Raw genomic sequence first — 10369 nt, forward strand, 5'->3', positions numbered from 1 at the left:
ACAATTACATAACATATATGAAAAGTCACTATGTGAACAATTTAAAACTAAAGTGAATTAAAGTAATATCTTTGACATTATAATATTTGCAATTATTATTGATGGTTTCCGGGAATGTCCTGAATGAGCTGAATCTTTTGATGTTTGAATGGTTTGAATCGGCCCATGCATTCTGAAGATATGCTGAGCCAAAAAACGTACGGAATATTAATAATAATAATAATAATAACAATTTTTAGTTTGGGCAACCAAACTAAAAAACACCACCTAGACTACAAGGAGATCCATTTCATTTTCAACATTTCTCGGGCCACAAGACTGGATAGAAGACAAAATATTACAAAATGGATAGAAATCCATTCTGATAATTAGTAAGTATTACTATTGTATATTTTTTTGGGGGGGGGGGGGCAGTGATGCAGTCTGCTGTCTCATCACTTGTTCAAGAGACTTGCGGTCCGCAGCAGAGCAGTTGCTGTACCACGCGGTGATGAGGTCAGTCAGAGCACTCTTAATGTTGCACCTGCACACAAGGCAGAAAATGTCTTGTGCACTTTCTTTACAATTACAGCAGTGTGAGTGGTCCAAAGAGAGGTCCTGACTCATGTGCAAACCAAGGCATTTGCACTGAGAACACAGGCCTGAGGGGCACCTGTGCTCAGGGTCAGGGAGAAGCTGCCCCTCCTCATCACCTTGGGTGTGTCTGTCAGAAAGCTTAGAATCAAGACAGATGGGTATTGTCCCATCGTGATCTTGAGCTTTTGAATGAGCTTCATATGGTGTTAAAACTGTAATCAACAAGCACCATTCTCTGCATGTATCTCTATATGTATCCTTCTGATCCAGGAGGTAAAAGGCAGCGTGTGGTTGGTTGTTGGTTGTGCTTGTGGTGGTGGGGTTTCTTGGAAATTGTGGTTTCATCTTAATATATCATTAGATAGCGTTTCTTAGTAAAAAAGTGCATTTAAAGCTGCAATAAATATTCCTGTTTTCGTATTATTTGCATATCCAGTCCTTTTTTTGGTATGTGCAGCCAAAATACAGTCTAATAGGCAACAGGCAGGATTGAAACCTCGATTGCCCAAATGGCCAAAGGAGACAGCTGATTTAAAGCCCAAAAGCAAAGCATCAACTGATGAAAAACGTTTGATGCAAGTGGCTGAGGACAATGTCTAATCCAAGTCTTTACTCTTTTGACTAGTATGACTGTAAGTCTGTTATACATCTAATTTTTACTGAAACACATCTGACATCACTCCTTTTATGTCAATTATCATTTGCATCTGCAGAATGGTATAGCACACATAATCAACAAGAAACAAACACTTAAAAGAATTTACTTTTATTTGGCTTTTTATACCAAATATAACTGCTTTTCAAAATGAAGAAAACTGTACATTGGTAGAGAAATCCCAAAAATCATACAGAAATCGTAAAAAGTATGACTAACCGTAACGTTTTTTTTGAGCAAACGCGAGAACATGGATCAACTTAAGTGTTCTCAAATGTACCATGAAATAAAAATCAACCCAGCCACGTCCTGTGAGAACGATGGAAGTTGAGCTTTACTGGGCATAGAACATAACTCCCATTCAACTCATCCTATTTAGATTAACTACCAATCACAGTATTATGATGCATTTTTAAAACAGTACAGGTTACAAAAAAAAATCCCTCAAGATGCCTCGCCATGCAGAAAAACTACGTCCTACAGACAAAAAGACCACAACAACACAACGACAGAGGCTTTATCCTTACAGACACCATGAAAGCAAAAGCAAATTTGTAGTATTTTATAAAAAAAATGCAATCACATACCTAAAAATGTTGCTGTGTTAAGAAAATAGAAGATAAAAATATTCTCTGCATTTTACAACAAAGGAGGTACAGGGAGCACTGGCAAGTGAGTTTTATGGCATCACTACTACTCTGCTTCTTTATCCTCCTCTGTAGTCTTGTCCTCCTCTTTCTCTGGCTCATCTGCTGCCGGTGCCTGGTGGATGGAGGAAAATGGTTTAGATATTGTGCTTTGTTTCTACTTTAATGTTGCATCCATGAATAGACAAAACTTTTGTAATACCTCTTCAGGTTTGGCCTCTCCGTTTTCTGCAGGAACCTCTTCTTTCTCTGCTTGAGGTTCTTCTTTTTTCTCCTCTTCCTTTGCTTTTGCTGCCTCTTTCACCTTTTTGTTCTTAGGAGTTGCCTATTTCAACAAGACATCATGAGCACAAGGGCACAGAGTAATGTTAGCAAAAACAGTCAATAGCAACAAAAAGGTGCATTTTAAGAGCACATGATTCTCTTTTTACCTTCGCCTTTTCTGGTTCTGGTTCTGGTTTTGGCTGTGTTGTTTCTTTCTGTTAATAAAAACAAAATGCAATCATGCACACACTTATGTGCCATATTACATCTATCATGCATAATAAAATAATAGATAATAGTAAAAAAATATTTTTTTTTTACTTACTTCTGACAACCTTAGAGACTTTCTCCTTGGCTAAAAACAGAACGCAAATTAAGGGTTAGCAAAGTTCAGAGGAAGAAAATACTTGTTTCCCCTGTAAAACTCAGAATAAAGCAAATGAGTACAAAGGGGAAGTAATGCATGTCTCTACATGTGTTGTAAAATACCACAACAATACTGTATATTGTGTTGGTCCCACACTAAGGCTTTATCAAAAAGTCTACCTTTGTATGAGCAGAAAACCATGGTTGCACATTTAAATTAGTAATTGCCAGTCAAATCAAATTAGAAAAAAAACACAACAGGAAATAAATAATTGTTGGTAAAACATTTAGAAAAATATGACTGAAACCTAAGTCTCATCATGGCACACTTAATCAAAAGCACAATGAAGATTCTAAGGGGCATTTAAGGGTTCATGCTGCATAAAATGAGTTTTACACTGGCTTCTGGAGGGCAAAGATGAGACAATGCATGCTTTTTTTGGTGCACATGCTGTAAACAAACAACTTACATTTATTTTATTTGCACTACTATTTCTGCTTCGTGGTTAGATAGAAAAATATTTGAATATCAGGGTGCCAAACTGTAAAATAGAGTCCAATATAGAGGTGGCATGTTCATCTGCGCCCCCTAGAGGCCGTGCAGCTCACCAACACAATTAGACAGGATGATGACCTGTAAGATTAAAACCGACTGTTTCATGCAGTTATCCTCAGAAGTAAAGATTATTTCTAGCAGGATTAAAAGATTGTTGCACCAAACTATTTAAAAATCCACCCTGCTTCGATTGTGACCTTATTTGTTTGTCGTGACAGAAAATAGAACAAAATGTCCATTTGGGGTGTCAGCATGTGTGTGAGTCAGCCTGGATGTCATGACTTGGATACTAACCTCAGCACTTGCATCTGCCTCGGTGGTAGACTGCGGGATAGACAGGGAGAGAGAAATTAATAAACCAAGAACAACAACCATTCATGAGTGAGCTAAAGTGGGTGTGTGATGCAAGGGGGGATGGGCACCTCTCCCTCCCCCTAAGTCACAAAGAAATTATGCAATCTGTACGTGGGGAGGGGTCGGCTGCATTTTTTTTTAAACACACACTTGATCTGTTTTCGTTTATTTCCACAAAGTGCATCATGCAGACACAGACATGTTTTTGGGTAAGCATGGCGCTGCAGGCGCTTCAGGGAAGTCTGCTCGCTCCACCTCCACATGCGCTCCACACTGTTAATCTGTTCATGCTCCCAGCCTCATTATAACCACAACATTATCCGAGGAAACTTTTCCGACATTATTACAAGCGTCGGTCGACATTTTAATGGCCAGATGTGTCGCTGTCTTTTCGAAGACATATCAGCTGCCATGATGACACTGAAGAAAAGGCAGCACACCTCAAGGGTGACGCGCAGCAGCTTTACAGTGCGTACAGTCAGAGGTCAAAATCTAAACAGCGCTGGCTACAGAGATAATGTTACAACTCGAATTATATTTCAAATAACTACTTAAATACCAACGTGTACATCTTCAGCCTACAAACAAACATCCAGGGCCAATCACCAAAGACATTTTCTTGTAATGGCAACCTGCACATCGACGGTGGTTACACCCCTTTGTTACATCTCAGCGCGCAGAGAGAAGGTTAATTACGATTAAACACAGCCAAATAAACGAGTCGGCAACTTCCGTCGCATAACACGGGATCGTGCAATACGCTAACTTGTTCAATGGAAACCAGGTTCTGTGTACTAAGTAAAAAGGCGCCACTTCCCTGTGTCAACACACACACACACACACACACACGACAGACCTGAGCGCACAGCGAAGGTGGACTCCATGCACGCACATGGACACACTGTAGCATTTATATCACAGCTCATACGATGCAGAATAATAAGACACAGTTATCGAAACACCACATTGTGTGCGTCTTACTACTACCGCCAAAACGATGCTCATATCCCACATACTGTACACGTTTTAACTTACTTTTTTCCTTCCCATTGTTGCCTAGGTTGCACTGCACAGAGGAAAAACAACAACACAGCCTTTCTAGAGCTCGGAAACTAAATTAAATGTAGGTCAGTCCTACACCTCAGTCTACACCTCCAAAGCACTCTGGAACTTAACATAAACGTCCAACCAACACCAGAACTAGCTCAAACCGGATTGGATCCCCCTATCGGTACATTTTATCCCTTATCCTACCAACCCACCAGGAAGCGTAAACCCCCGCCCCTTGCTTCCAGTGATTGGCTTTGAGGGCGAGGCAGCGTATTTTTGAACCATTACAACTTACCTGTGTGGGCAGGACGGCGTGCCAATCAATCAGTCCTGCCAACTCTCACTTTTTAATGACGGAATGTCACACTATGGTGTGTGCACGACTTGCATAACAATCCATAAACATCATATAATAATAATAATTAATAATTGTTAGCGTTCAGACACCATGCCTTCCTATTCATGAGATGATTAGACATATACTCGTACATACACACAGATATTTAATGTCCTAACACAATCTCTACATGTTATTACAAGTTAATTATTTTAAGGTGTGTTTAACTGCTTTCTTGTACCTTGTTTGTTAACCAGCATAACCTCTCTTCATGACAATGCAAATACATGACAGCGTATTCTAGCAGCTCCACAGCTGCAACAAGGAGGCTGCCTGCAGGAGAACAAACATGGCGACCGGCTATGCGTGGTTCCTGGTGCTGGGGTCGGTTTTTCTCTGCAATCTTATGAAAACACTACTGCCGTCCATATCATCTTTCGTAAGTAGTGGGCACTGCGTGTATATGTACTTCTCAGCTGTATAGTTAGGGTTATTGCATGATAACTATACACTCCTCTCACAAATTAGCTCTGTTTACTAGCCTACCCTGCTGAAAAGCTAACAATGCTACAAAGCCAGAAACTAGCCAGCTAGCTTGAAAAAAACACGAAGCTTTCCAGCTACAGCCAGAGGGTGTGGTTTTCCTGGGAACCCGTTTCAGTTACTACACACAGAACCACACACAACTGGGAAATGAAACATTTTGTTCTACATCAGTGTCTGAAAGTTTGTAATAGTTTGTAATAGGATTGCTTTACTGTCAGTTACATATTAGCTTAGCCGATAATAGCCCCCTGAAATGGAACTGAAAAGCTCTGTAATGCCACCTCAAATTGTCAATGAACGAACGTGTGATTAAACTTGTTCAAATGCAATGTGCCAGCGTGTTTAATAATAGTGTTATTTTTCCCTCCAAGCTGACAAAAATGGTGCAGAAAGATGCTGAGCAGGAGAGTGAAATGAGGGCTGAAATCCAGGAGATGAAGAAGGAGCAGTCTTCCATTAGCATGATGGATGAGTTTGCAAGATATGCCAGACTGGAGCGAAAAATCAACAAGACAACAGACAAGCTGAAAACACATGGTGAGCTACAAATAATCTTAAACATAACAGGGTAGTTGATGTCACAAGAGACTTTGCAGTTCCATAGAGAATCATGACCAACTATAACTCAAAACAGGCACAACAAGAAGTGAAGATGAGCCTTACAGAGTTCAAATTTGTCTCAGATCAGTGTCCTTGTTCAGCTATTGAAACTCTGTACATACAATGTTTTTTCTTATTCAAGTTCAGGGAAAAGTGTGTGCCACTTTGACTGTAAAAGAGTATTTTGTATCTTGTACAGCTGTGCATACAGCAGTTTCACATATTAAAACCACCAACCGCAGGAAGTAGCTGGAGGTTTTGGATGCTTACAGAGTGAACAGCTGCTGCCTGTTGCTGTCGTTCACCGCTTCACAGCTTCAAGATTATCTAAGCTTACTGCAAGTGTCTAAATAATTTTTTGTGAGGAATAGTACACTGCAGTTCTAAGTGTGTTTCAGATTGTTTTGTGCTGTGTTCTTTGAACTAAGCACTGACACGTCCTGTAACCAATAACACACAGTCCTATTTCTATCCTTATTGTCCTATCTTCTAACCTAAAGCTGGATCCATACTCCGCGAGACAAAGACATTTTCCCCCCCTGCAGACGTTACGCCCACAAAATGACGTCATTTTTTGTCTCTGACCGCCCGCTGATCCGCACTCCTGTGCACAGGGTCCGGGCCGAACTTTGTCTTTCAAGGCTGTGCGGCAACCATGCTGTGATTGGTCGGAATTTATTGTGGGCGTGATGAAAGTGGAGAAGCGCAAGAGCCTCTCCAGGTATATAGGTAGGTGTATAAACAGCGCTGATTCAACAGATTTAGATAAGACCATACCGGTTTTGCATGATGAGCAATAAAAGAAAGAAAGAAAGGCAAGTCAGGGTGATTTGTCACCAATAACTCCAGACAGCCATTCACACATACCAGATGGTGACTGTTATTACCATTCTATATACTCCTACATACCCGGGCATAATAGGCTCGTTAACAATGTCTGTATATCTTTGCTATTGTTACTTTTAATGTCGCATCTTCACAGCTCATCACCGGACAGTTTGAAGTATCGCAGGCACATTGGAACACAGTAGATGTGCAAATGTGGTCATAAAGGCACAAACACTGAATCTTTGCTATTGTTACTTTTAATGTCGCATTTTCACAACTCATCGCCGGACATCTCACGCTGTTGCAGGCACCCTCTCTGTATAATGCCCTCTTGCCATGGCACAAGTCCTTGTGGTGTGTTAAAAAACTCAGTAAAGTCTTTCCTTATAGTTTAGTGGGCGGGCCGTATGAGGAGTTCTGCACACACGCGTCTCGCGGAGTATGGTACCTCAGTGCGGAAAAGACCTTTTTTTTGTATCTCTTACCACCCGTGGAGCGCGTTCTCCGCTCTTTGTCTCGCGGAGTATGGATCCAGCTTAACTTTTCTGTTCTGTACCTAGGGAGTTAAATGAAAACATTTTATCAGCTCTTCAAATTGAACAAAGTGTTTATTTTGAAGGGCATTTCTTCTGTAAAATGTATCTTTAGTCACATTTAGTCTTACCCTAGATTTTACAAAGGATGCACTGTTGTGCTTGTTTCCATGTTACCCTATGACTGGATGGAACACATTAATTGGGACTAAATGGCACTTTGCCTGTTTCCAGATCGCTGCCCACATCTAAGATGTTTCAGACATTCAAATAATGAAGCAAAACTAAATCTGATTACAGGCTGAAAGCAACTGGGTCTGTCTAAAAGAAAGCTGCATCACCACATAAACCAGTGTGCCGAGACTAACAGTTACGTATTTCCTCACTGTTGCAGTGAAATCAAGAACTGCCCAACAAGCCAAAATGAAATGGGTTGTAAACATCGTGTTTTACATACTGCAGGTAGGTAGAAGCATGTGTGGCGTTGTGTAGATTGCCACTATTTTAGTACCATAAAAGTATTGTGGCTGCTTTATAAATGTGTTGAGCACTCACTAGCAGCATGTTTTTTTGTGTGTGTGTTACTTGTCAGGCTGCTCTGATGATCTCACTGATATGGAAATATTACTCTGATCCTGTGACTGTGGTCCCCAACAAATGGATTGCTCCTGTGGAGCGACTAGTGGCTTTTCCAACAGGAGTAGCAGGTAATCAGTCCCTTTTACTGTATCCAGACTTCATTCATATACACATTTATAGTCTAAATTATAGCGTGTTGTCATTTTCCTGTCAACCTCCCTGACAGAGCTTTTCTTTCCCTTTCAGGTGGAGTGGGAATCACATGCTGGTTGGTGGTTTGCAACAAAGTAGTTACACTTGGTCTTAATGCCATCAGCTAGAGACTCTAGTTTTCAAGTTTAATACATGGGTTTTTCTAACCATTCAACAGTGTTTTGATGATGAAAGCTACAGTTTTGTTTTTATGTTTTCTGTCAGATAATCCCAGCTAAAACATAAAAATGCTGTTTTAATTTATTGTTGTTTGGGTTTTGTTACGATCATTTGGTTTTGAAGTAAAAAAATGTTTTTTGTGAATATTGTGATTATGTATTATGTTTAAAATATTCTGTGATTTTCTTTTCATAAAAATATAACCCAGAAGACAAAAACGGACATCAGCTAGATTTGTTTAAGTAAAATGGCAATGAAATAATACAAAGGGAGTTTTTATTGCTAAACAAAAGCTTGTATTCTGCCACCTTCTTGTCAGACTGCTCTTTTTTCTTGAACTGCCTCATTACTACCACTGATAATAGTCTTCCTCACCTCTCCTGGAACCCCCCCCCTTGTTAGATGGAGGTCATTCATCTCCACCTTCACCACTTTCACAGGGGCTTTTGTCCATTTTGCTGTAGGCTGGCAATCCATTGTGCAGGTTCTCAATGGTTTGCTTAAAGGTGTGTCGCCTGATTTTGGGGAAACTGTATTCTCTCCTGGGTTTAGTCACATTCACAGACTCTTCCAAAATGTAGACTGGTTCACCTTCATCTTCAGATACCATCTTTATCTCTAGCACCAGCAAGGGTTCAGATTGGTTGTTTTTTCCACCGTGTTTTTCTGGGTTCTCATCTGAACAGATGTTCACCTCAGTGGTACCTGAAAACACTTAAAAATACATAATGCCCCAATAACCAGGTTTGCATAGGTGCACTGATGGGCAGTGTTACTTTGCTATAGACATTTTTAACAGCAGGCACTTCGACATGTCACATTAGAGTGGAAGGGTTAGTCAGATGATGCAGCCAACAATAAAAGGCCTATGCTGAGTTTTAGTGTGTCAAGTCATAATATTTTCTAATAATATAAAATAATGTGCTCACCTGCATATGTCTCAGTATTCTCTTGGACGTTGTCTTTGGCACCAACTTCTGTCTTTGGATTTCCTACAACCAAAGACGTCTGCACTGGCCTGTTACAACACTGAAATAACGAAACAGTTGTAGACCTAAAGAAATGTGTTCAAATGGTGTAATGGTCAAAAAGAATTCCAAGTAAAATATAGGAAATCCCTGAAAGTATATTTGAAATTTTATTACCCCATTTACAGAGCTGTCCTGCTGTTCCAGCCTCTCCTTATTGGAGAAGACTTTAGGGAGACTTGGACTAGCACTAGGGTGCAAGTCTTGTGAAGACTAAGTGGGGACAAACACCAATACATCTGTCTGGACCGTCTTGTTTTTTCTACCTAAAAATCAGAAACAAGTCTCAGACAACCAATTCATTACATTTTGACCAAACTGTCACAGTAGTTGATTATCTTTGTACCATATTGACTCCCCCCTTTTAGGAATCTTTGGGAGTAAATGTTGTGCCTCTCCAGCTCCTTCTCTTTGTCCTGTATTAGGGGAAAGATCATGTAAATACATTACCCGGAATTCAGCCCGGTATCACTAACTCCTGGGAAGGTTTATAATGTTATAGAAACTGCTACCAGCCCCGCAACTTGCATAAATGTCCTTGGTCAGTCGGTAGATATGTTCTTGCAGATTGAAGGACTTCTCTCTGGCATTGTTGGCCTTCTTTTTTTCATCATTAATTTGGCGAAGGAATGAGACCTGGCACAACTCAAGATTCCTCTCCATGTCCTGTGATGAAAATACAAAGCAAACACTGTCCTCAATAAACTTTTAAATTAATCAACACTGTCATCTCACACACGGCTCCTTTTTTTTACTTGTATCCTCTTGTCCTTCTCCTCCAGCTCTGCAGTGGCCTTGGCCAGCCTCAGGGTGAGTTCCTCCATCTCCAGCTGTTAGCAGGAGCAGGTGCTGCAGACTGTCCTTTATGTTCATCAGTCTGGTTTCTGTAGTCTGCAGCTGCCTTGCAAGGTGTTCACAGCAGGAGCGGGTACCACGGAGTAACTCCTGGAGGACTCGAACCTCATTGTTACGCTTTGTTCAAATCTGCCAACAAATACAAAATAGTGCTTAAAAAAGTGATTGTTTGCTGGGAGAATAAACTTTTTAGATAATTAAAAATAAAAAAACACAAAACAGA

At 40.4% G+C, this 10369-nt stretch overlaps 2 protein-coding genes across 2 annotated transcripts; one reads left to right on the plus strand and one right to left on the minus strand.

Annotated features, from left to right (window-relative positions):
- Positions 1-1329: 1329 nt before the first annotated feature.
- LOC114444798 (non-histone chromosomal protein HMG-14-like) lies at positions 1330-4658 on the minus strand. The gene is made up of 6 exons (XM_028419629.1): positions 4454-4658; positions 3359-3388; positions 2468-2497; positions 2310-2357; positions 2081-2203; positions 1330-1993 (listed from the first exon to the last, which is right to left on the minus strand). Exons 1-6 carry the CDS (start codon positions 4466-4468, stop codon positions 1925-1927), a joined length of 315 nt encoding a protein of 104 aa, XP_028275430.1. The 5' UTR covers positions 4469-4658; the 3' UTR covers positions 1330-1924.
- Positions 4659-5098: 440 nt separating this feature from the next.
- Positions 5099-8485, plus strand: get1 (guided entry of tail-anchored proteins factor 1). Its single transcript, XM_028419874.1, has 5 exons — positions 5099-5244; positions 5723-5888; positions 7707-7774; positions 7905-8019; positions 8138-8485. The coding sequence occupies exons 1-5, from the start codon at positions 5155-5157 to the stop codon at positions 8209-8211; spliced, it is 513 nt and encodes a 170-aa protein (XP_028275675.1). The 5' UTR covers positions 5099-5154; the 3' UTR covers positions 8212-8485.
- Positions 8486-10369: the final 1884 nt, after the last annotated feature.

The sequence above is a fragment of the Parambassis ranga genome, chromosome 13 (assembly GCF_900634625.1).
Source record: "Parambassis ranga chromosome 13, fParRan2.1, whole genome shotgun sequence".
Lineage (NCBI taxonomy): Eukaryota > Metazoa > Chordata > Actinopteri > Ambassidae > Parambassis > Parambassis ranga.